General features: G+C 41.7%; 1 protein-coding gene across 7 annotated transcripts in view; it reads right to left on the bottom strand.

Annotated features, from left to right (window-relative positions):
• Positions 1 to 26,686, bottom strand: part of MGAT5 (alpha-1,6-mannosylglycoprotein 6-beta-N-acetylglucosaminyltransferase) — a 338,877-nt gene that overhangs the window by 138,195 nt on the left and 173,996 nt on the right. For all 7 annotated transcript variants that reach the window (XM_038565049.1, XM_038565050.1, XM_038565053.1 and 4 more), the window contains 2 exons: positions 3,698 to 3,774; positions 2,671 to 2,760 (listed from right to left, as the gene is read on the bottom strand). In XM_038565049.1, coding sequence (XP_038420977.1) covers positions 2,671 to 2,760; positions 3,698 to 3,774 — 167 coding nt within the window. The remainder of the gene's footprint in view (positions 1 to 2,670; positions 2,761 to 3,697; positions 3,775 to 26,686) is intronic.

Genomic DNA, 26,686 nt, shown 5'->3' with positions numbered 1-26,686 from the left:
TACCCTGTTCTGGCTCTGCTACCTGCCTCCATCCTTCCTTTTCCATTAGGGCTCATCATGAGTGCACATCATGGTGCCAAGAAAAGGGGTTCTCACCCACTGGTGACTTCCAGTGAATATAACAGATGTTCAGTAAGTGACCACTGAACTGAATTCATTAGGTTAACAAAAAGAAGAGCCCAAGGAAAAGGCAAAGCAAGCACCACACCTTGGAAAGAGGAAAAAATAGTCACAGGTTCTGAAATGAAATCCCCTGGCTCCAGTGGTAAGAGCGTGTGATCCATCAGACCCTTCCACCGCCGCGTCTGTCTCACACTCACCGGAGGCTCCGGGTTCTCATCTTAGCTACATCCTTCCTCCCCTGTGAGTGGGGTTGGGCGGCAGCTTCAAAGGAAGGGAACTAGGTCACAACTAATCGCGGTCCCTTCCCATCTGGATTGTTCTCCCACACCTTCCTGGCTCTGGCTCGGGAGACGGAGAGAAGGCTGGAGTGGAATGTAACTCTCTACCTGTACCTCAGCGGTAAGGCCAACATGCAAACTCTCAAGAAGGCGTGAAATTAGCCCAGCTTGTCAATCAGGGAGCACAGTTGGACTCTGGCTAAATTCTATCAAATGGAAAGGGGAAGGAAACTTTTGAAAATTAAACTGAATGAGGAACCTTTTCCTCAGGGCAGGAAAGGTGCTTCTAATTGACTTCTCACTGGAGAGCAGCAGGTTCACCCGGGGCCCCAGGGCTTACTCTTCTGGAAAAGGAAATGAGAAGGTGGGCCACAGGCCACCCCGGCCAAAAACACACTCACATAAATGCTACAGAATTAATTTGTCAGCAGCCTGCTAATAAGGAGCATCACACACCCAACAACCTGTGGTTTGAATTTCCAAGAGATATTTTAACTATCATTAGCTCTGAGGCCTCTCATGATGGCTATGGGGTGGCCATGGTGCAACCATGCTAAAAAAAAAAAAAAAAAAAAAAAAAAAAAAAAAAAAAAAGTGTAAGTGGCTCTTAAAAAGAAGAGAGACATAAATGTAAAAGAAAGGGACAAGCCCCCACAGAATTTGGGGCCGCATGCCCTGTGGCAATACTGGCTTGGTCTCCATCCCCCAAAGCTGTCCTGTCACCTTCTGACAGAGAGGAGAGGCGCCTGAGTCTCACATGAAAAATTATGGTAGAAGTATGTCATTAGCCTCAAAATGGAGACATTCTCTTTCCTGTAAGGTAGCACCAGGGAGCTGTTATTAACTATTGGTCAAACAGCAACAGCACACCAAAGTGTACACTCTCTGAAATCAGCCAGCACCCATTTCACAAGCCCATAGGGCTGCTTTTGTCCATAAAGGGAAAGCCAGCTTCTGATTCCCTATTCAGTTCTTCCCCTGTACTTGTCCTATATAGTCTTAACTCTACCCCATGCCCTCAATTTTCTTCAAGGTAAAACAGAAATCATCAAAGTACATAACAAGCTAATTCCATGTGGCCTATAGAATGTCCTGCTACCCTTAAAAAAAAAAATCTGCTATTTAAACTTCAGGATAGAAATGAAAATAAAGCTCAGTTAAAAAGATTTTTTTTAAAAAAGAGTAAAAGTTAATAACTCAGCTTATAAGCAAATAGCTAACTCAGCCAAGAAACACATGAAAAAGATGCTTGAAAAAAAAGAAAAGAAAAAGATGCTTGATATCACTGATCATTAAGAAAATGCAAAGCAAAACCACAATGAGATAGCATTTTGCACCCGTTGGCAGGGCTACGAGGACAAAACAGAAAACAAGTGTTGACAAGGATGTGGAGAAACTAGAACCCTTATGCGTTGCTGGTAGGAAGGTAAAATGGAGCCATCACTTTGGAGAAGTTTGGTGGTTCCTCAGAAAAATAAAAAAACAATTACCATATGATTCAGCCACTCCACTTCCGGGTGCACCAAAGGAACCGAAAGCCCTCAAAGAGTTCTGTGCACATCTATGTTCATAGAGGCATTATTCACAATAGCCACAAGATGGAAGCAACCCAAGCGTCCCATCAACAGTGAGTGGATAAGCAAACTGTGGTAGATAATACGATGGAATACTACTGAGCCCTGAAAGGGAAGGGGATTCCGACACATGCTGAAACATGGATGGATCATGCTAACTGAAATAAGGCAGTCACCAAAAGGCAAATACTGTATAAATTATACGTATGTAAATAGTGAGAGTAGTCAAAATCAGGGAGAGAAATCAGAATGGTTGTTTTTTCAGGGGCTGGAGGAAGTGGGGGAATGAGGAGTCACAGTTTACTGGGCAGAGTCTCAGGTTTGCAAGATGAAGTGTTCAGGTGTTGGATGCTGGTGAGGGTTGTAGAGCAACACCAATGTCGTGGATTCCCACTCACCTGTGCACTTAATGGTCACGATGGCAAATTTTATGTTACATGTATTTCACTAGATCTTTTTTTTTTTTTAATCGGGGGAAGAAAACATAAATAGCTCCATCCACTTGTTTTTTTTACCCCTCAAGGAAAAAAAGAAAAAAATTGCCCTATTTAGGGACAGGGGAAAGTAATGAAGAAGGGAGCCACATATCTGCTACATAGAAACAACACACGCCTCTCACTCTTCAGATTCCAGGCTTTGCTGCAACACTGATCAACCACATCTTCTCGCACCCCAAAGCCAAAGAAGTGACTCACCTCACTGAGGTAAATAAAAAAAGAGCACGTGGACCCATCCACTCCGTAGTCTGCGTAGCAGGGATCCGAGCGCCACATGTCCTTCATCCACTGAAATGACAGGAACCCGGTAAGGACATCGATGAGCAGCCCACAGGGGTACGAAGGCCAAGGAGGGGCGCGTGGCTCAGACTGGGGCCTGGGGTTCAGTGTCATTCCCAGATGATCCACAGGGAGACTCTGGCTTGAGATGGGCCTTAGCGGAGGTGCTCGGGATAGAGCAAGGCTGCAAGACCATAAAGCCCAGGACAAGCAGTGGCCAGGGGACTTTTATGAAGAACGACTGCCTAAGGGGACCCTTGCAGCAAAACCCCTTCTCCCCACAGAGCTACCATTTCACGAGCTCTGGTACAGGGCCTGGAAGAGAGAATGTGGATGCAGGTGTGCAACCTGCGCCTGGCACGCACGAGTCCCAAACAGGATCCATGCAGATGTTTCCGGGGTTGGGCCTCACCACCCTAATCATATATTGGAACCGAGACTTATCTCGGAAAACTACTGAGCAGGGGAATGGTCTCCTTAAGGGCAGGCCCTACAGAGTGGATTAAAAAAAAAAAAAAAAAAAAGAAAAGAAAGAAATGTTAAGAGTGAAAGAGTGTCCAAGTGTCTCTGGTTACTCAGCAGCGAATGCTAATGTGACATTTAAATCACAATCTGGAGACCTCATGGCAGGGGCCGGGGGACTGGGAGAGAGGGAAGCTGGACCCTACATAATGGCAGCCCCTTGTCAACGGCCCTTGAAGAATCACCTGCTGGAGGCTGGGAACGCCAGGGGAAGGCAGCTTCAAAGACACAGCAGGCGCCCGAAGCGGCCTGGGCTCTTTCTGTCTGACCAGTTAGAGCCATTGTTGACTAACCCCATGGAGTTGGCATAAGCAGACACGAGTTGTCATGGCCACAGCCCCAAACTGGCAGGGTGGAGGCACCCCTTAAATGACTTCCTTGCCATCGTATGGCTGGGGAGTGACAGATAATACTTCTGGCTTACCTTGATTTTCCCCTCGCAGTGGGGGTAGCCATCCATAGGAGGCAATACACATTTTTCTTGAGCTCCATTAATGATATCTGTAAAGATGAAAGAGAACAGAGGATACCATCAAGTTTGTGAAACACAAACCTAACATCCTTGCAAGCAAGGGGCAGGGAAAGAAACAGAAAAAGGAAGTCTACGCTGGGAACCAGGCTTGGACCCCTGGAACCCCTCCAGCTGGCCACAGGTCAAGTCGGTCTGCAGTGAGGATCTGACCCAAAGACAGCCCGCCTGCTGGATGGCCAGAGACCTACGATGCCTGTGGCCTAGCTTGGAAGGGTGAGCAACACCAACCAGATTGCTTGCATGGAAATTTGCAACTGGGCAAAAGAAATCAGACAAACAAGACCAGGAAATGAAGCCACGGGACTGGGAGGGACCACCGTGCCAGGCTATGCAGACAAATTGAGGTCAGGAGCAGCTTCAGGACATGTGCTTGAGCTGAGCAGCCAGCTAAAGACAGGCAAACGGAACCGGTGTGCAGAGAAGCAGAAAGCCACCACACATGTCTGCGAGGTGCAGCTTCTTTTGGACCTGGTTCTTAAATTTCTGCGAAGATCTCTTTACTGCTTCAAATATGTCCTTCTATTACTTAGCTCAAGTGGATTCCTATTCCTTTTGATGACAGAGTCAAAAGTAAAAAGAATGCCATCAAAGCGCTTACTGTTTAGTAGTGGACAACAGAAAAATAAGCAAACCACTGAACACCAGTATAATAGACACCCACTCCCGTCTCTAGGCTTGAAGCAGGCTTCCTAGGTCTAGTGACATGTGAGCTAAGATGAGAAGATGAAGCAGGAGTACATCAGGCAAAAGGGGCAAGGTAGAAATGGTGTCCAAGGAACCGGGGAGGCTCCAAATGCAGGGACACGCTGAGTGGGATGCAGAGGTGGGAGGTACCGGGCGGGGGGGGGGGGGGGGTCAGACAGGAGATCACGCAGGCCCCAAACTGGAAAGGCCTCCAGCAAGTGCCCTGATAAAGACTTTTACTCTTTTTTTTTTAAGATTTTATTTATTTATTCATGACACACACACACACACACACACACACACACACACACGGGGCGGGGGCAGAGACACGTGTGGCAGAGAGAGAGGGAGAAGCAGGCTCCATGCCGGGAGCCCGATGTGGGACTCGATCCCGGGTCTCCAGGATCACACCCCAGGCCCAAGGCCATGCCAAACCGCTGCGCCACTGGGGCTGCCCCAAGACTTTTACTCTTTAAGCAAAGTGCACGGCGGAGCACTGAATGTTTTTTTTTTTTTTTTTTTAACTGAATGCTTTCAAGAAGGGAACAGTTATGCTCAGGACTTATGTTTAGGAATGATCATTTCAGCTGGAATCTGGGACAACTTCTAAACCTACATGCTTCTCTTTGGGGACCAACAATATTTTCCAGGCATGCTTGGAAAATGTCACCATTACTTACTGCCAACAGTTTTCTATACAAAGTGCTAATGAGAAATTAGATCCCAAACTACAGCATCATTTGACAGTGGTGTTTCAACGACATTGGTGGCTGCTGGGGTTAAACCAGAAACTGTACCTGTCCGTGAAAATTAGTTCTTCTGTCAGTCTGAAACAGATTCTTCACCTCTCAGCGTTTTCATGAACATTCTACCCGCCACTTGGATAACTAGAGCATAAAATCTATACCCTCCTTATCACGGATTGCAGGCAGTATCATTTAGTAGTTAACATGGAAGATACTTAGCTTGTCAGAGCCTCTGTTTCTCTGTCTGTAAAACTGAAATAAGTGCATCTCTGTTTCATCCAGCTCTTACTCGGCAAGTTAACATTCGTAAAAAGCCTGGTCTGGCACTCCCAACAGCAGGCTCATAGACCATAGTAGGTGCTTAAAAAGTTGGTATTTGGGATCCCTGGGTGGCTCAGTGGTTGAGCGCCTGCCTTGGGCCCAGGGCGTGATCCTGGAGTCCCGAGATCGAGTCCCACATCAGGCTCCTGCATGGAGCCTGCTTCTCCCTCTGCCTATGTCTCTGCCTCTCACTCTCTCTCTCTCTCTCTCTCTCTCTCTCTCTGTGTCTCACGAATAAATAAATAAAACCTTTAAAAAAAAAAGTTGGCATTTGCTATGTAATTCCACACAACTTACACTCAGTATATCTAAGGGAGCAGTATTTTGAAAGCACAGGTCTTCTGGAAATGCATTCTCCATGTTTTTGAAATGAATACAGGCTTGACGCAGTGGATCTCCCCAGAGCACCCCTGCCCCTTCTCTCACACTTGAAGGGGACAGTGAACTCCAGAACACACTTACAGATGCTTCACTAAAAAAACAGAGATGCTTTTCAATGACTGCTGAGCCTGTTTTTGTTTCTGTTTTTGCGTGGCAACATTTACCAAGCAAATAATCAGCACACAGGTTCCAAGAACATAAGTAGGGTCTGAGACAGCTGGGGGTCGGGGTAATCAGGCATTTAAGGCAATGCTTAGGGAGATATGCCCCCATTCCTTCACATACTACAAGCACTATTCTATTTCCAGACATTCAGAGCCAGAATTTATGGGAATTAGAGACTACAGAGTTGGAGTGTGGTGGTGTGGGGTGAAGAGAAATCAGTGGGTGGTAAAATAAACCAGTAAGTCCATGAAGGCCTGCCATTAAAGCCTGGTTGCTGACAGTGTGGGGCCTTTTCATAAAGACTTTCAAGGAATAACAATGTGTTATGCCAAGGGTTGGCAAACCTTTTCTGCAAAGGACCAGAGAGTAAATATCTGAGGCTTGGCAGGGCACACACACTGTCTCTGCCACAACTATGCCACTCTGGGTTGTAGTAGGAAAGCAACCACATATAAAAGAGAATGAATAGACATGGCTGTGTCCTAATAAAACTTTATTTACAAAAACAGACGCCTCCCCTCCCCCATTCTGCTATACTAAGAGAGTCTCAAGATGAGGATCGTAGTTTCTGCAAAGACCTGTTAAAATGGCTTTTTGGAGGACACCTGCAGGCATTCCTCTGCCCCTACCCTGTGCCCACCTGGTTAACAACCCTCTTAAAAACCCAGTTCAAGATTTGCCTCTGGAAGAAATAGGCCTAATCCTTCCTTACCAATGCCAAACCAGCATTTAGTTAGGATTTAGTGCTGCCTTCCTGCTCCCATTTCTCCCAGGGCAGTGAGCAATCCCATTCTCTCCTCCACATGGCTCATCTCTCGCTCTGGGATGTGAGGATGTTGCAGGAACATTCCATCTCCCCGCCCCATCGCCAGGCACTCAGTAAGTCCTGGCTCACAGAAAAAATAAGTAAGTCCCGCTCCAACTCCCCTGATGGACTCTCCAGCTCCGAGAGAACTAGACTGAGCACAGAGATCTGGGCTTGACCAGGGTTTTTCCTTCTCTTCCACCTGGCAGTCTGTCAGCTAACCCAACAGGGTTCTCTCTGCAATTCCATTAATTTATGACAAATTTTCTCTCCATTCAGTTGTCACACAGTGAGGAGTAAACAATGATGTCCAGAAGTGGAGTTGAAACACTTAAGGCTCTAGGGTAGGAGGGATCTGTGAAAGGGGGAAATAGGAAGTGCCGGCCTTTCCAGGGCGGGGTGAGCTGCTCCCTGAATCTGACCACCAGTAACCTGCCACCAGTAAACTGAGCATGACCCTCCCAGTTCCGGAGGAGTTTCCGCACATCTCAGAGGGCAGCTCCCCATTTTCTTGCCATCAGAATGATGGAAACTCACTAAATAATGTCTTCATTAGTCTGTGTACATAGACTAATTTGCTACCTGAAGAAGACCCTTCAATCTACGGTGGGTTAAAAAATAATATTCAGGTCAATAAAGGTTAATGTTACTCCTTTTGAGGGGAGACCTAGCTTGCTGTACATTAAGCCCCTTCAAAAGGTGACCAAGTTCTGCTACATATTGTTACTAGAAGCTTCTCCTTGCCATTCATTCACCTGAAGTTCTACCAATATCTTTTTTTTTTTTTTTTTTGGAATGGTGAAAGTACAAAGGTTGGTGGGCGGGTGGGAGAGATGTTAGCATGAGCAAAGAAGCTCAGCACTTCCTGCTGTTCAGAATTAGTCAATCGGAGGACAAACATTATATGGTCTCATTCATTTGGGGAATATAAAAAATAGTGAAAGGGAATATAGAGGAAAGGAGAAAAAATAAGTGGGAAATATCAGAAAGAGAGACAGAACATGAAAGACTCCTAACTCTGGGAAATGAAACTAGGGGTGGTGGAAGGGGAGGAGGGCAGGGGGTGGGGGTGACTGGGTGATGGGCACTGAGGGGGGCACTTGATGGGATGAGCACTGGGTGTTATTCTGTATGCTGGCAAATTGAACACCAATAAAAAATAAATTTATTAAAAAAAAAAAAGAGAGAATTTAGTTTCATCTCCCACCCTCCCGAACCAGCCCAAGTTGTGTTTTTCACCAAAAAACTTCATCTCTGCACTGATTCTACGGCATTGTCAGCCAGGTATAACACAGAGGGCAGACACCTGGGTAAGAACATTCTGTTGTTTTATGGACCAGTCACCTGGACCCACAAAGTCAGCAGGGGCTCGAATATCGGTTTTAACCTAAGAGACCACTTTTCTTATGATCAAAGATGCTTATGACTCAGAAAGAACACACGTGCAGGAGGAACAGAAGCGACAAGAGAGCTCATGAGCACACACAACGCGGGTGTGGAGTCAGGTTCTCCCCGAGGGGCCAGTCCCCATATATGCACACATGTTGCATGCAACGGGCATGCTGTTGCACACATGCAGTAGCAGAACATGCTGAGAAAGACAGTGGTGTTTTCAATAAATATTTGGAAGCGACAGAGACAAACGGATATGGAACTAGACACCCAGAGAATTTTTACTCATGCTTCCCCCACCTCTGAGGAAGGAAGGACAGAGCAGGGAGGACAGAAGCCAGTGGTACAGACGGGCTCAGAGACCATGAGAACAGACAGAGGTGGAGCGGGAAACGAAGGTGGGTGATAACTTCTCCTGAAATATTACCTGCCTTTCTAAGGGGCGGACACATACATGATCACGTTTCATATTAACCACACTCTCCTGCAAAGGAAGGCAGTTAACTCATCTTACAGCTTAGAAAGGAGAAATTCTAAAGTCCTCAGCATCTACCTTGCAACTCAGCCCACAGTCACCAAGAATGTGCTGCCTGCCATGTGCTGAAATGTCAAGGCTGTATCCCTGCAACAAGACACAATCTGTGCCCTCACGGAGCTCATCCCGGCATGGGGGGAGAAGGGATCTCACACAGCAGAGCTAGACACACATTAGTGGAGCCCCCTGGGAGGCAGGACGGCCCCCTCCGTGCTGTGGCCCAGCACCCAACACGGCACCTGCCACATTGCCAGCTCCAGAGTATTCTTTTAAGCAAATAAATGAGCAAATATTACAAAGGGGTGAAAACCTCAAGTTCCAGGGGAAGGAAGAGGGGAGAAAGTAGTACAGAAGACTGGGGGTAGGTGATCCTCATTCAGTATCACTGCACCAGGATTCAAAGTTCTGGATTACACATCAACAGAGCTGCAGGGGATTTGCATCTGACACCAGGAAAAATGGCAGGAAGGGGTGGCAGGGAAAGAAGATTCCTTTCTGATGCAGGGAGGGCACGTGGCCTATCCCCAAGTGAGTTACTGGTGTTCACACCTTACTGGCATTTAAAAGGACTGGCTGTGGTTTTGTGATATAGGATCTGAAAGTGTCCTATGTGAAGTGTCTTGATGTATTTTAAGTCAAATACAAGATCCACTGGGTACCGTACAGAGATATCTTTATGTTTGAGCCACCCACTTCAACATACCTACACGGAGAGGCTGTCCTGTGTGTTTTTTAAAACATCATCAACTGTTAACTGCAGCCTCAGGAAACACCCACCTATACTAACGGATTTAAAGTTAATGATAACTATTCCTTCCTGTTGCACAAAAGAGATCTAGAAATTTAAAAGGGAGGGTAGGCTGTAGCCAGGTGCCATCCTTAATCCCTACTGTATCAATGCTTCTAGGTAGCACTGCCTGTAAGAAACCTGAGTCCCTGGATTCTGGGCAATGAGAATGAGGTGGAGGGGAGAGCAGGAGAGAGAGAGAGAGATGAAGAGGTGTTCATATGGCTCCACACAGAAGATCGTTATTTCAAAGTGAAAGCTGACCCTAGCAAGGAGCTTCCTCTGTCAAGGCTCACTTTTCCGTGGATGAATTATAGCAAAGAGGACTAGTGTTGGAAATGGCCCTTCTTTTCAAGTGTGGAACACACTTGTAGAACACTACTGTTCACGCTGTACCTAAAACTGAACATGCATCTGACAGGTAAAGGATGATTCCCTCATAGTGACTTCACAGGGAGGGAGAGAGAAAAGAAAGAAAGAAAAATAGAATAGAAAAAAAAATAGTAAGTAGGTTTAAAAAAATAATATTTCAGAAACCTCAACATGACCACCTGCCCACTCCAGGAAGGTTTAGGGGACAGAATAAGGTCAGTCTCCTGGTCCAGTTCCTTCGCCAGCAGCTTAGATGACCATCATCATGAACAAGGAGGGTTCAATTCCACCCGAAGGCACCCCACACGTATTTCCTCTCAAAAGATAAAGGGTCTCCAGTGATTGTATTTTGTGTGCAGGACAAGGGAGCATTTCTCTCAGAACATCTGATAAGAGCAAGAAGGCCCCGTTGTCAGATGGCCCCTGCAGAGCACCCACGTGTACGTGCCGCTGGTCCAGCTGTTCTGCGCCAGGTGGGAACCAACTCCATCTCTGCACTCGGCCTGGACACTGGATGCTGGAGACGAAGCTCCTGCCAGCACTTCCATCAGCTGGCCTGGCTTCAGGAGTTAATAGCAATAAATCGGACAGAAATCAGCCATGGTGAAATATAATCTCCCATTAAAAATGACCTCACCAGTCATTCTCAGCTTGGCAAATATTCATTTAGGGCCATTTTACATTTGCATTATAAAAAACAGTGATTTAATTTCTATAACTGTGTTGTTTCAGTCCCAGGGTTCAGAGGAACAGGAAGCTCTCTGCCCACCAAAAGGAGCGGGGACCAACGATGGGTAACAAGTTCAACTCCCTCACAGATCCCCGGGGATAGATACTGGGCACCTTGAAAAGAATTGTTTGTATTTTGTTTTTTAACCTAGGAAGCTAGAAATACAATCACTGTATGAAAAATGTTTAAGGTTGCAAGGGATTTGTGAAGCCCTGTTAGCAGGGTTGACTTCTTCTGATTCATAAAATCAAGGTTTACAGAAATGAAATGCTCTATTCATTCACTGGTGAAAATGAAAATTCATTAAGTATCTCCCATATACAAGGCATTCTGCACGTTCAACCCAGGCCTCTGTCTTCTAGCCAAGATGATTTCCACCACACTCTTTGTAGGTATTAAAATGCACACCACTGGGGTGCCGTGGGTGGCTCAGTTGGTTGTGCATCCAACTCATCCAACTTTTGGCTCATGTTGTGATCGCAGGGGTCATGGGAACCAGCCCCACACTGGGCTCTGCACTCAACAGGGAGTCTGCTTATCCTTCTTCTTCTGCTCCTCCCCCTGCTCTCTCTCGCTCTTACATACATACATACATCAAATCTTAATAAAAAAAAAAAACACACTACTACCATCACCACCACCTTCAAGTTCTGCATGGGTAATCTCAAGAGTCCATTCTGAAGGATAAAATGACAAATTCTCACTCCCTCTACAGCTCCAAGGACTTTGTGGACTTGCTAAGTACCTGAAGCTACAATATTACCCATGTACAAATACTCTGGACATACCAGAAGTCAATGAAAAAATCGTATTCAAAGTACAGTTTCTCCATGTACTTTTCAAGAATGGAACCAATATGTAAAAAGAATGAAGTTGTAAGGACTAAGGAAACACAGTATCACGCAAATAACCCTAGATTATTTATGCTTCCCTTTGTCATGCCCTCTTTCTCTCTCTTTTTTTTTTAGCAGGATTATCTGCCAAATAAAGCTTTTAAGTCAGCATTAATAAGGTTTTCTCTGTTCTTGGTGAACCAGAATTATAAAGGGGAACTAGCCTTAAGATTTTCAGTATGAGGGGTGCCTGGATGGCTCAGTCAGTTAAGCATCTGCCTTCTGCTCAGGTCATGATCTCAAGGTCCTGGGATAGAGCTCCACGTGGGGTTCCCTGTTCCGTGGGGAGCCTGCTTCTCTCTCTCCCTCTGCTGTTCCTCCTGTTTATGCTCTCTCTCAAATAAATAAATAAATTTTTAAAAGATTTTCAGTATGAGAGGCAGAGTCTATAAGAATCTCTCTCTGTCTCTCTCTCTCTCTCTCTCTCTCTCTCACTCACACACACACACACACACACACACACACACACACACACAACCTACATTCTGATAACCCCCCAGGAATTCCTCTAGATAAAAACATGTCAGGTTCCTAGGAATGTTCAGGCAAAAGAAGGTGGTTATCACACACCTAGGAGCACATATGCACAGTAGGCAGAAAACCTGCCACTCACTAGAAAAAGAAAGCTTACCATCGGTAGCCATCAGGGAAACACAAATCAAAACCACAGTGAGATACCACATCAATATCACCTCCAGGGAAAGAGCCATCATCAAAAGTTCAGATAGAAACAAGTGTTGGCAAGGATGTGCAGACATCAGAACCCTCAAACACTAGCAAGTGGGCATCGAAAATGGTGTGGCTACTTTGGAAAACGGTCTATAAGTTCCTTAGAAAGTTAAAAATAGAGTTACCGTCTGACCCAGCAATCCTGCTCCCAGGTATACAACCCAGAGAAATGAAAAGGATCTGTCCACACAAATTATATACAAATGTTCACAGTCACATGATTCACAAGAGCCCAGAGTGGGGGCAAAACCCAAACATTCATCAACTAATCAATGGATAGATGAAATGTGTCATATCCATGTGACTGAATATTACTCAGCCACAAAAAAGGAATGACATATTGATTCATGCTACAACATGGATGAACCTTAGAAACATTAAACTAAGTGAAAGAAAGCAGTTGCCAAAGATGGCAAACTATATAGTTTCATATATATGAAACATCGAGAAGAGGCAGATCTAGAGAGAGAAGGAGATGAGAAGTAGATGAGCGGTGGCCTGGGGCCGGGGGAAGGAGAGGCTGGGAGCAGGGGGATGAAAATTAACAGGATCTCTTTCTGAGGTGATAAAAATGTTCTAAAATTGACTGTGGGGATGTGGTTGCACCAGCCCGTGAATATATTCAAAGCCACTGAACTGTGCACTTTAAAAGGGTGAACTGTATGACATGTGGATTATTTCTCAATAAAGCTATTCCAAAAAACCACACAGACAAAAATAAAGCCTGCTACTGGTTCATTCAACAAAATCCTGCACATATACAAACGTCTGTAATGCTTTTAGTTCCTCCCTCAGCAGTACACAGAGGGCCACAAAGCCACCTTTACCTTGTGGGAGTGTAGAACGTTAACTAAAGCTTGCACACTTGCACGCCAGGAAGAGTAGTTAACACGCGGTGCAACACAGAGTAAGTTCCAGCAACACAGCCCACGGATGCGCAGGCAAGGAGAGGAGGAAGCGGTACTTCTCAGCCCATCTGCCAGGACCTCCCAGATCTTGTCGCCCTTCACACCACTGTGACAATCTGGAGTGGAACACTTGGCCACCCTGTTGGGGCCTCTCGTGCCGTCCATTGGGACTATGCTCAGGCCAAGGAGATGAGAGAGGAAATGACAGGCAGGCTCCAACTTCAGGACAATCTGCCTGGCTGCATCTGTAGTTCTGACCCTCTTCCTGTGGCCTGGTAGATGGATGTGCCATGGCCCAGCCACACGGGGAATCGAGAATCTTGAACCTTGGGGCAGGCCTGGATTGCTTGCTACTGGGTTTATTGAGTCAAGGACACACCACCCTGTCTCCTTCGAGCACTCCCTTGAGCACAATGAGACTCCTCTTGGGTCTCTTTGTTACAGCAGCTTAGTTTGTATCTGAAGTTATCAGAACAAGTGGGATTTCAGTTGGCATTAAAGGACAAGCAGGAATACCCAGGAGGGGGTTTGAGAGCTAAGCACACAGAAGAACAAGAAAAGCAATAGCCAACACAGACACAGCACCAACTACACCCTCCTGTCATTCATGCCCATGCATTATCTCACACATCCTCCTCCCAGGAACCCCAGACAATGCACATTATCCCCCATTTCATAGAAGACACTGGGGCCCAGAAAGATTAAGTAACTTGGCCAAGGTCACAGAACAAATTGGCCCTCCTTGCCTCTCTCTGCACATCAAAATCACTTGGAGAGCTTTTAAAAAGGTACCCCACCCTCCCAAGATTCTGATTTAAATGGTCTGGCCAGTGATTCAGCCACTGCCCTTTTTTCTGCTCCCCTCACCTCGGGTCATTCTAAATGGGCAACCGCAGTGAGGAACCAGTCAACAGCAAATGTTAAAATAAGGTAGGGACATGGAACACAAGGAAAGGTCAGAAATGGAAAACAGGTTTTTTATCTTCTACTGCAACTCCCAGAGTGTTCTACTGAGAAAGCAAGTCCACCTCCAGTGGCTAAGTGTAACCAATCAATCATCACTGTCTGTGAGGGTACAGAGAGCAGAGGGGGGCCCAGGTGGCCAAAGCAGAAGACTTGGGTAAGAAATAAGGTTGGAAAGGTTATACTACACGTCATACTACAAAGTCGTGAATTCCAGCTAAGGTGGCTACACACACTTGTGTAGCTGGGTAGAATGGCGTGGGAAAATAACTGAGAGCCTCTGAGCAGAGAAGTCACAGGCTGAAAAATGTGAAATCCAAAAACAACAACAACAACAAAAAAAAGGCATTAGCCAGCCACAGTTGAAAGATAAAAATTTGACCAAATGCACTTTAAAAGATGCTACTGCAGAAAGGCTTCATGAATAAAGTTGATACCTAAAGTAAGACATCAAGGAGTCAAAATGTGTTTTTCGCTGGTCAGAAAGCTCGAGATACTATCCAACACAGTCTATAAATATAGTCGGCAGTGTTCCACCCCTTCTTTTTGTTGATAGTGGCTTCTAATGTCTTTCTTAATTTGCCCCTGAAAATGCCATTTCCATTTAATTAAACTTTCACTGGCGCCTAGTTTGTAAGTAAGTGATAAATCCTTTGCAAACTTTCACATGTCTTTCCAAGAGGATGGTACATCAGGTGCTAAAGTTATAAAGCTATAAAAATCTGTCCTCTCTCATCTTCAAATAGTAGATCAATCCTCCCACAAAAGGCTATCTCTCCTCCTGGCCACCATGCTGGATGCCCTCTCACCATGAAGCAACTAGAGGTGGCACAGTAAAGCATTCCAAGAAAGAGCAGCACTTTGGTGCACTGCTTTTTTCAAGGTTTTGACCACACCCAGCCCTAGCTGTGTCCACGGTAGAAAAAGGTGAGTACAGACTTTGTACAGTAAAGGGCAGGGCAGGAAGGGTCATCTAAGAGACCTCAGCAGAGATTACCCCTCTGCCACTGACCAGCTGGACAACCTGGCCAAGTGGCTAAACCATCCTGTGTCTATGTTTCCTCAGGCAATAAACACAGTCAACAAAACCTCCTACATCTGGCTTATCATTTCTGCACCAGGTGTTCATCAACGGCTTCATATAACCCTCAGAGTGACCTTCAAAGTCGAAAGTGGAATGCTGACGGCAAGAAAGTCATGAGAAAGAGAGACTGCCTCCAGCACACTGAAATATTCCGTGCTAGCTCTCATTTGCACAACTCGTCTGTTTTGCTCAATATGTATACTTGTCCTACTGTCTGTATAGGTTTTGTGTCTGTGTTGCCCGTCTTGGATTCATTTTATGTCACAATGTTTGGGGGGGTGTGAGATACAGTCAGCGACTAAAATGCTTTAGATTTATGGAAGGAAAAAAGTTCAAGTCTTTTTAAATAAATAGCACAACAGCATATATTATATATTCTAATAGCTCTGAGATTAGAAAATAAAACTGAGTTTGCAATATGATTTGGATAATCAGAGTTCTTTTTACGCATAAATCTACATGTATTCATCTCTATGTAAATGCCATATTCTGTAAGTTTATACTTAATTTCTGCTTTCATTTCTCCTGCAACAAAAATCTTCTTCAGCATTTTAAGTAATGATATAAGGGACATTGAATATCACACATGGGTTTTATATATATATATATATATATATATATATATATATACACACACACACACACAGTTATAATATTATAATAAATGGGCATTAATAGTCACTAAACTGTTGTATAAAATGCTAGTTTTTTATACAACAAAAACAAAAGAAAGAAAAAAGAAAACACTGGTGTCATATTCCCAGAAAAAAAGTTTCTATATATAATATTTTTCAAAATAAGACAGTATTGACAGCTTTTGATGCATCCTCAGTTGTCAATTTATGTTTAAGAAAATACACTGGGAAGTTGGTGGCAGTCATTAAAAATTCAAGATTACACTTGAAAAACTGTATCAAATTCTCAAGTTGGGTGTCTATGCCCATTTTTACACCTATTCTTTTTCCAATAAACAGGGTAGGGCACAGCCTTTCTTCCCTTGTCTTCCTCTCACACGGGGTTTACTGGGAGAGGAAAAGAAACCTAATGCTCCCATCTCCAGGAATAGCAGCTTGCCCCTGGGAGGTGGAGCACTCACCCCTCTCTTCATCCCCACAGGTGATTCCATTCTTCTTCTACAGCAGTTGACTTAAGCACACACATTTCTGACTATTTCTCTCAAATTGCCAAAGGTGCTTGGAGTTTGGATGTTGTTAGGAAACTAGAGAAACATATACACAGTGTGCGTGTGTGTGTGTGTGTGTTTCTTTGCTGAAACTAAAGGAGGACAGAAATACACAGTTACTGTGGGAGATGGGCTAGGCTATTTGAATTGTACAAACTGTCAAAGATAGATAGGTGTGTTATTTTCACATCACACAATGCCCCTTTCTCGAAGCGCCTGTCACAAGCCTTTATGCAGCTGCTAGTAAAAGACAGAGATTCTAATTGGCCACCCAAGATATCTACAGGCAACAATGAAGTATTTTGATTATTCTTTTAATAGGAGATCAAGGTAAATGTTTGTTTTCACTCCCTCATACAAACCAAGATTTACTTGCTTTTTTTTTTTTTTTTTTTTTTGGTGACTTGGTTATAGCCCTGCTTCTCCCAATTTAGCATGGAAAAATAAATTTTAAGTTAATTTAGAATTAAGATGACACCCTGATAATAAGCTTTTGGTGCTGGAAAAAGAAATCAAAACTCAATAAAAAAAAAAAAGAAGCTAAAGTCCCAGAATACTGAGAACACAAACAGGTACATCAAACCCTTTGGTTTAAGTCTGAAGACAGATTGAGAGCTTGAGAGCTGCTTAATTTTGGGGTCTCATTTGATTTATTCAAAGTTGCATGAAATCCATTAGCCCACTGGCATGAAACCTACAGGCTATGCCTACTGGATGCCTGCTTGGCTAGAGATGTATCTCAAAAACCAGGCTGTCTTCTAACTTGATTCCTTTTAACTTTCCTCGCCCCTAGCAGGTTTTTCTTCCTGTGGAAAGGAAATCTGCCTGGTGTGAAGACCATGTAAATTTGGACACTGATACCTAGCTTATGAAATTGAGAGAGCAATGTACTTATTCTTAAATGTTGTGTTACTCTGAAATGCTATTCATCTACTCAATAGAAAAGCCTAGTAAATACGTGACTGCAGCTTCCTTTTAGTATGAAACACATAGGTTTTGAAACTACTGGGCAGTTGTTTCAGGAAGTAGTCTGTTCCTAGACTGGAATTAGTTTTTACATCAGTCCTTGGAAGGTTCTCATCCTCTGCTGGTAGGATTACTACCTGGAGATCTCCTTCAGAAGGCCTATCCCACCAGGCCAGTATCCAAAACAAACTTCACTCACTCACTTGCTCCCTGCCATGGTGTCCAGGGCAGAGGGGAGAGCACACTCTCCTTACCAACCTAGAAATGGTGTTTATTGTCTTTAAAGCAAGAAAGAGCTGGCATAAATACCCAGGGGCGGGGGAGTGTCAGAGCAGTGAAAGGAAATACCTCAAACGGTTTGCTGGCCAGGGCAGACTGTTCAACTGCTTAACTTAGGCAAGAACTATATGATCAATTTAATTTGGGATTTGTTATTAAAAAAACTGAGAACTTCTATATTGGCAATGACAGAGAAGCTCCTACTGGCATAATCTTTGTACAGATAATACTTAGAACAAGACAATGAAGAGAAGGAATAAAAGAAGGCAGTCAAAGGAATTTGATGCTTAAAACAAGTGAACTGCACTGCACTGGATAAGATCCACATTTATATGGTTTTGCCCATGAGGAGGACTCTTTGGGTGGTGGGAGCTAACTAGAAGGTAAGCAAAAGGCTATGCTTTGGGATTAAGTTTGGGCAACCAGGTAGCTAGAAATTGAGATAGGATATTCCCCAAAAAGAAGGAACCAAAAAGGAGCCCTAAAATCTGCACATAGACTACCCTGCAATCCTTGCATGACCCCCTAAAGTTCTAAAGGTATACAAAGATTGAGCTGCTGTTCATTGCAGGGGAGTCTGGATTTAAATGCTAACAATGCAGAGAGGTTTGGTTACATTTCAGGTCTTCCACTGAAACCCCAGAAAGTCCTCCCATCAGCCTCAGGACTTAATACTTCCTAGGACTAGGACAAAAAGTGAAACAGACACACTCAACAAACCTGACCTTATCAAGCCTTGGTAAGTTCAAGGTAGTAAGTCAGTAATTTAACTGCTGGCTAGAACAAAAATCAACACTTCTCAGAGGAAGAGAACAGAACATGGACACTCTACAACATATCATTATCACGTCCAATATATAATAAAGAATTACACAGGCATAGGGAAGGAGAATGTGAACCAAAGTCAAGAAAAGCAGTAAACAAAAAATATATCCCAAGACGATAATAATGTGGCAATTGACAAACTAAAGCAGCTAAGTCCTACTTAAAGTAGGACTAAAGACAAAGAAAGGAACACCTTTTTCTTTTTAAAAAAGAAATTTCAGAATTGAAAAAGATCATTATCTAAAGTGAAAAATGCATAGAATGGAATTAACTACAAATTGGAGATGCAAAAGAAGGATCAATAAACTCAAAAAAACAGGTATTATTCAATCTGAAAACCACACAAGATTGAGGAGAAAAAGTGAGCAGGGTGGGACAACATCATGTAGCTTAAACTGTTTAAACATATGTTCAGAGGTAGAAAAGAGAGAAAATGAGGAAGAAAAATATTTAAATAACGGTCATTTTCCAAATGTGGTGAGAAACATTAACTTCAGATCCAGTATCTCAGTGAACCACAAGCAATATAAAGACAAAAACAATTAAATTTCTCAGCATCACACTGCTAAAAGCCAAAGATAAAATGTTGAAAGCAGCCAGAGAAAAATGAGACATATTACATGAAAGGGTACAAAGACAGAAATGTCACTTGACTTCTCATCAGAAAAAGATGAAGGACAAAAAAAAAAAAAATCAACAAAGAAACAGTGTTTCTGAAGTCTTCAAAGAACATTACTGCTAAAGAACTAGAGTTTTCTACCACCAGTCTCTATCCTTGCCCTCGAAAAATGCCAGCCCCCCAAAATGCCATTTTCAGATAAGTAAATGAGAGAATTCACCACCAGCAAGCAGTCCTGCATGGCAAGAAACAAAAAAGTCCTCCTTGTTGTAAGGGAAACGTCTTCAAACAGAAATTTATAACTGGAGAAAGGAATGAAAAGCATCATGAATGTTAATATGGGGGTAAATATAAAAGACTATCATTTTTTCCTTCTCTTAATTTATCAATTGACTAATGTGAAAGTCATAATAGGGTATAATGAGGTTTAAAACATTTGTAGATGTAAAATATTTAATAATAGTACAAAGGATATAGGATTAATGGGATTAAGCATAAACTGGAATATTAACCCTAGGTAGACTGTGATAAACTGAAAAAGTCTATCGAAATCTCTAGAACATGTAAAAGCTACAGTACAGAGGCCAAACCCAGCCCACTGCTTATTTTTGTATAAACTTTACTGAAATACAGCCATGCCATTCATTTATGCATCATCTACAGCTGCTTCTGCACTAAAATGGCAGAGTTCAACACCTGCCACAGAGATCACTGGTCCACAAAGCTATAATATTTACTACCTGGTCACTTACACAAAAAGTTTGTCAAACGCTTTCCTATAGAGTCCTTTGGTCACTTTTACTATTCACAGATTTTTTTAGGGAGGGGAGAGGTGTATCTAGGAGGTGGACTAGTGATGATTTACTTCCGCCCAAATCTCTTTCATTTCAAGGCAAGGGCCTCATCTTCTGTAGAACATCCACAACCCAAGGTCAGAGGCAAAAAATAAAAACACAAGGGTGTCACTCTGTTGGCTTGGGCTCCAGTTGATACTTGTGGGTTCTAGCAGGTTCTTACTTACCCTCGCTACTTGGCTGCCTGGCCTGTGGATTTCAAGCTCCAGGGTCAGACACAAAGACTTAGAGAAACTGTTAAACAAGCTCCCATTATTGTGTAAGGTCAAAGCCCTTTAACAAATCCCTTAATATACACAGTAGGGTGTGCATATACTTGCACACACACATACCCACACACATCCTCTCCAAGTGTTCTACTTCTCTGATTTAATCCTGAGAGACAAATTAATAAAGCCAAAGCTGGTTCCTTGAAAAGATGAATAACATGTATAACCTCTAGCAAGAATGATCATGAAAAACAGAAAATACATGAGTAATATTAACAATTAAAAGAGAGATGTTACTGCAAATCCTACAGATGTTAAACGAATAAGAGAAAATTATGAACGACTTATGGGAATATGTCTACTGCTTAGAAGAAATGATGGGCTTGTGTATTTCTGGCAGTATTCATATCAGTCCAAAACTGGAAATGACTCACATGTCCATTATCAGGAAAACAGATCAATTATGCTATAGTTATAAAGCAGAATATTATTCTGTGATTTTAAAAATCCTGATATAGGCAGCACCATGGATGAATCTCAAGAATAGGAAGGAAGCCAGACACAACAAAATGTTTATACTACAGGATTTCATTTTTATGTAGCTCAAGAACAGGTAAAATTCATCTATGGTGATAGAAATCAGAACAATGATTGCCTATGAGAGGATGGAGACAGAATGGAAGGAGGCATGAGGGAACATTCTGGGGTGATGAATACGTTCTGTATCTTGCCTGCAGTGCTGGTTTTATAGATGTACACATTTATCAAAACTCATCAAATGGTACACTTAAGATCTGTGCCTTACATTATATGTAATTTTGCTCTCACATAAAAATTAAGCTAAGTTGCTTTAAAAATGTACGCTTTCTCTGTGACTGAGGAATACAGATGAAGAAACATTATTTTCCTTTGCTAATCTCCCTTTATTAACCCTTTGCCAACCACCTTCAGAAAGAAAGGCTCTCCAATATGCATCTTAAAGCACCTCAAATATTCGTACCTTCAGTGGCCTTCATATTACCTGTTTTGCTGTGGGCTGAGTGTGCTGGGGGCTCCCTCAGTTTACACTGGTTACAAAAGTACAGAGAGAACCGACATTAAACCTTTATTCTGGAAACTGGAATCTCAGAGTTAAGTACAATCTGTTGGTAAAGTGTTTTTCTCAACTACTGACTACATCGAGGTGTCCCTTATTTGGAGTGGATTAGTTAATTGAGTATTTAAAGTGCTCAGCCTGAAGCTGAATAGGAATTTAAATAACAGCCTTCACTCTAAAATGTAGCTGCATGTGTGCAGGAAGAGTCAGCTGTCCTAGGACATAATCACCCGGAAGACACAGAGCAAAGGTTGTGATTTCATTCCTCCCTGTCTGTGGCCTTTGACAGAAATCACTTGACTTCAATTCATCATATGCAACCCTGATTTCTCCGACTGTCTGTAGGACGTGCTTCCTTCCTCTCAAACTAAGCTCCTAAGTAAGTACTGAAAAGGGAAGACAGTTTGTCTAAGTGAGGGAAATAGGAGTAATTATGAATTTTTCATTTTTCAGCAATCAGACAAAGGTTAACAAAGACTAGGGAATGGTTACTCCTGCAAAAGTTACGGTGAACAACCAATACTGTGAGGAATTAATCTTACTTTACTTCCACTCTGTTCACCAGACCACAGGTACTAGTTTTATAGTAACTTTTGCCTTACAGATCAAAAGGTAATCACTATACATCACTCCACCAAGAGAAAGGATAAAAACCATATGATCATTTCAACAGATGCAGAAAAAGCATTTGACAAAGTACAACATCCATTCATAATAAAAATCCTCAAAAAAGTAGGTTTGGAAGGAATATACCTCAACATAATAAAAGCCACTTATGAAAAATTCACAGCTAACATCATTTACAAACTCAGAGCTTTTCCCTTTAGATGAGGAATAAGACAAGGATGTCCACTCTCACCACTTTTATTCAACCTAGTGCTGAAGTCCTAGCCATAGCAATCAGACAACAAAAAGGGAATTAAAGGCAACCAAATTTGTAAGAAAAAGTAAAATTCAGTATTTGCAGATGACACTATATAAAGAAAACCTTTTAGACTCCACCAAGAAACTACTAGAACTGGGGCATCTGGGTGGTTAAGTGTCTGACTGGTATTGGCTTAGGTCGTGATCTCGGGGTCCTGAGATCGAGCCCCACATTGGGCTCCATGCTCAGCACAGAGTCTGCTTGGAAGTTCTTTCTCCCTCTCTCTCCACCCCTCCCCCTTTATCTCAAATAAATAAATCTTAAAAAAAAAACACTACTATAATTGATCAATGAATTCAGTAAGGTTGCAGGGTACAAAATCAATATACAGAAATTTATTGCATTTGTATAGACTAATAATGAATTGGCAGAAAAAGAAGTTAAGAAAACAATCCCATTTACAATTGCACCAAGAATAAAATACCTACGCATAAGCTTAATCAAGGAGGAGAAAGACTTATACTCTGAAAACTATAAAAGACTGTTAAGACAAATTGAAGACAACACAAATAGAAAGATTTTCCATGCTCATGAATTGGAAGAACAAATATTGTTAAAATGTCCATAACATTTAATATTGTTAAATGCCCCACATATTTAATGCAGTCCCTATCAAAACACCAACAGTACTTTTCACAGAACTACAACAAATAATCCTAAAAGCTGTATGGACCCACAAAAGACTCAAAGAGCCAAATCAATCTTGAAAAAGAAGAGGTATCACAATCCCAGATCTCAAGATATACTCATGGCTGTAGTAGTCAAAACACTGTGGTACTAGTAAAAACCAGACACATAGATGAATGGAACAGAAGAGAGAGCCCAGAAGTGAACTCACAATCATGGTTAATTAATCTATGACAAAGGAAGGAAGGACGAATTCAGACTACTTTCTTACACTATATACAAAAATCAACTCAAAATAGATTAAGTACCTGAATCTGAGACTTTAAATCATAAAATCCTAGAAAAGAACACAGAACACACAGAGAAGTTTCTCTGACATTGGCCATAGCAATATTTTTCTAGATATGCCTCCTCAGGCAAGGGGAACAAAAACAAAAATAAACTATTGGGATCGTATCAAAATAAAAAGCTTTTTCACAGTAAAGGAAACCATCAACAAAACAAAAAGACAATCTACTGAATGGAAGAAGATATTTGCAAATGATATATTCTATAAGGGGTTAATCTCCAAAACATATAAAGAACTTATACAACAACACAAAAAATAATCTGATTAAAAATGGGCAGAAGTCATGAACAGGTATTTCTTCAAAGAAGACAACCAGATGGTCAATGGACATATGGTAAGATGCTCAACATCATTCATCATCAGGGAAATGCAAATCAAAATCACAATGAGGGATCACCTCATACCTACCTGAATGGCTACAATCAGAAAGACAAGAAACAAGTGCTGGTGAGGCTGTGGAGGAAAAGAAACCTTCATGTACTCTTGGTGAGAATGCAAGATGGTGCAGCCACTGTGGAAAACAGTATGGAGGTTCCACAAAAGATTAAAAATAGAATTACTATATGATCCAGGAATTCTACTACTGAGAATTTATCCAAAGAATATTTATTCAAAAAGATATATGCACCCTATGTTTACTGCAGCATTATTTATAACAGCATAGTCAAAGTATGGAGGCAATCTAAATGTCCATCAATTGATAAATAAATGGATAAAGAAGGTGTGTGTGTGTATATGTATATATACACATACATACATACCATTGACTATTACTCAGCCATAAAAAAGAATGAAACCTTGCCAACTGTAACAGATGCATCTAGAGTATAATGAGAGTATAATGCTAAGCAAGACAAGTCAGTCAGCAAAAGACACATGCCATATGATTTCACTCGTATTTGGAACTTAAGAAATAAAACAAATGAACAAAAAATAAAAAGAGATAAAGGGGGGGAAGGATGAAACAGGTGATGGGGCTTAAGAGGACATGTACCATGATGAGCGATGAACAGAACTGTTGAATCACTATACTGTACACTTGAAACTAATAGAACTCTATGTTAACCATAACTCGAATTAAAAAAAAAATTAAGTGATAATAAATTATAAGAGTAAAAGCCAGGATTCTAGCAATATAAAAAAAAATAAGTGTCTCATTTCCCGGAATGAAACTTCTTAGAATCACAAAAGTAAGACAAGATTATTATTAAAGATAATAAAAATTTTATAAAGTAATCACTAATGATTTAATTATATGACAAAAATTGCAGGATACCAGATGGAGAGAAATTCCCAGAGTCCCATGGATGGCACAGAGAAAGCCAGGAAGGAGTATGCTGAAAAAAGACAAGATTTATGTGTTCCAGGGGTGAGCGCTTGCTATAGGAAGGGGATACTGCCCAAGGGTATTTTGGTCACACATTATGAGGTCAGAGAAAGATAGCTTTGAAGAGGAAGCTTTTTTTTTTTTTTTAATGGAGCCTCTATATACCCGCTCTGAAATTTTTAAGGAATAAAAGATGAGAGAGGAGATAAATATTAGATGTTTATCTAAATATTATCTCAATACTAGATAAGAGAGGGAAAGAATTTCTATGAGTTCTTTTAGATTTTCCTCTTGTTTGGCTTGGCCCTACCACTGTGGAGTCAGAAGAGAGTACGCAACTACCCTTTATCAATCCTTGTAGCTTTTAATGCTGAAATAAGATCCTGATTCGGATACAACCTATTTTTCAAAATAAAACAAAATCAAAGAGCTACAGAAGTTTACATATAAATCTTGTTTCCATGTACTCAACTTAGTGAGGGTCACCTAAGTAAGTTTCAGAATCCAACCCAGCCTGCAAGTCTAGCTCAAACTCTCCCTTTTATGTGAAACTTTCCAAGAATATTTCAGCTCAAATAGATACCTATAGGCAGGCTGTGAACTTTTATAAAATTTTTAGTCTGAAAAATAAATGTTTTTAGTCTGTACTGCACCATCTGGAACCCTGTCCTGTGTTCACTTGGAGAGTGTTTGTCTGTGCATATGAGCATTACTCAGAAATACTGCAAGTCAAAAAGACTAAATTCTCTAAGGTCAGTGGCCATATATCACTCTATTTTTGGATTCCCCAGAATGAGAGAACAATGGCTCACACAACTGATAACAGTTTTTGTTAAAGATGGTGATGGTGGTGCTACTACTGGGGAAGGTCAAATATGAACCCAAGGGAGAAGAAGAAATAACAAGCTCATGTGTTTTCTGGGCAAGATGGAAAAGTGCTGTCAAAAAGACCTCAGTAAAAATGTTATTCTCCAGTGGGGACATCTCTCTTTCAGAGTAAAAGGGAAGAATCATTTTTTAAATGTCATTTTCTTATTTCATTCTTCTTTCGCCTTCCTCATTCAGAGGAAGCTAGAGTTTTAACCTGTATTCACACTTGCTGCTTTGCAACCATCACAGCTTTTACACATTACACCCAGCTAGTCCCAATTCTAACCCATGGCCCCTGTGAACCAAACACAAACAGCCCCCATACACATATGAACACTCAATCAATCATGACAACCACCATGGAAAACCATCCCTTCCCTACTGCCAGCCCAGTTCAGTTCTTTGGTATACTTTTGATAACATGTAACTCAAACAGATTACAAACTCATCTGTGGTCCTGAATTTATATCACACTGACAATAGCTTCCATGATCTGGAAACCGAGAAATTTATTTTGTTCATGTTAAATTCCGATAAACAAGGATTTGTAACAACAGATTTTGATTTGTGTGATATCCAGTTCCCTAAAAAATAGCTCTGCAATTCTCTGAGCATTATTAGGGCTGATGAAAAAAATATGGATAAGACTTATTACAAATGGAAATAATATTCTAATGCTAAATTTTCAATTATATTATTTATACAAAGAATTCAACATTAACATATAAAGACACATACATTCATACTCTAAGAGAAAATAATTGCTTACATGACTTAAAACAATTTGGCTAAACAGAAAACACAACAGACTTAAGGATTTGACAGTTTTATTATAATCTAGGTTATTTTTTCTAAATCTTTACTGGAAAAAATTTGCCAACTCTGCCTTTTTCCTGATCTTAGTGGAGAAAAAGCAGTTCTTCTCTATATAGTATGATGTTACTTGCAGGTTTTCCTACTATGTTGAGAACTTTTTCATGAAGCAATGTTGAATGTTCTCAAATGGTTTTCTACATCTATTAAGATGATATGTGATTTCTAGCCTTTGTTCTATTAATACAGTGTATTATATTAATAATTACTGAATGTTAAACCAACCTTGCATTCCTGGGATAAATTTCAATTAGGCATGACATATAATCCTTATTAAATGCTGCTGGATTTGACATTTTTCGATTTTAAGAATTTTTGTGTCTATGTTCACAGGAGTCCATCATCTGTAGTTGTGATTTGTGAAGTCTTTGTCTAACCAGGTAA

This window comes from Canis lupus, chromosome 19 (assembly GCF_011100685.1).
Source record: "Canis lupus familiaris isolate Mischka breed German Shepherd chromosome 19, alternate assembly UU_Cfam_GSD_1.0, whole genome shotgun sequence".
Taxonomy (NCBI): domain Eukaryota; kingdom Metazoa; phylum Chordata; class Mammalia; order Carnivora; family Canidae; genus Canis; species Canis lupus.
Note: the sequence above shows the minus strand (reverse complement) of the source record. Positions and strands in the feature narration are given on the sequence as shown.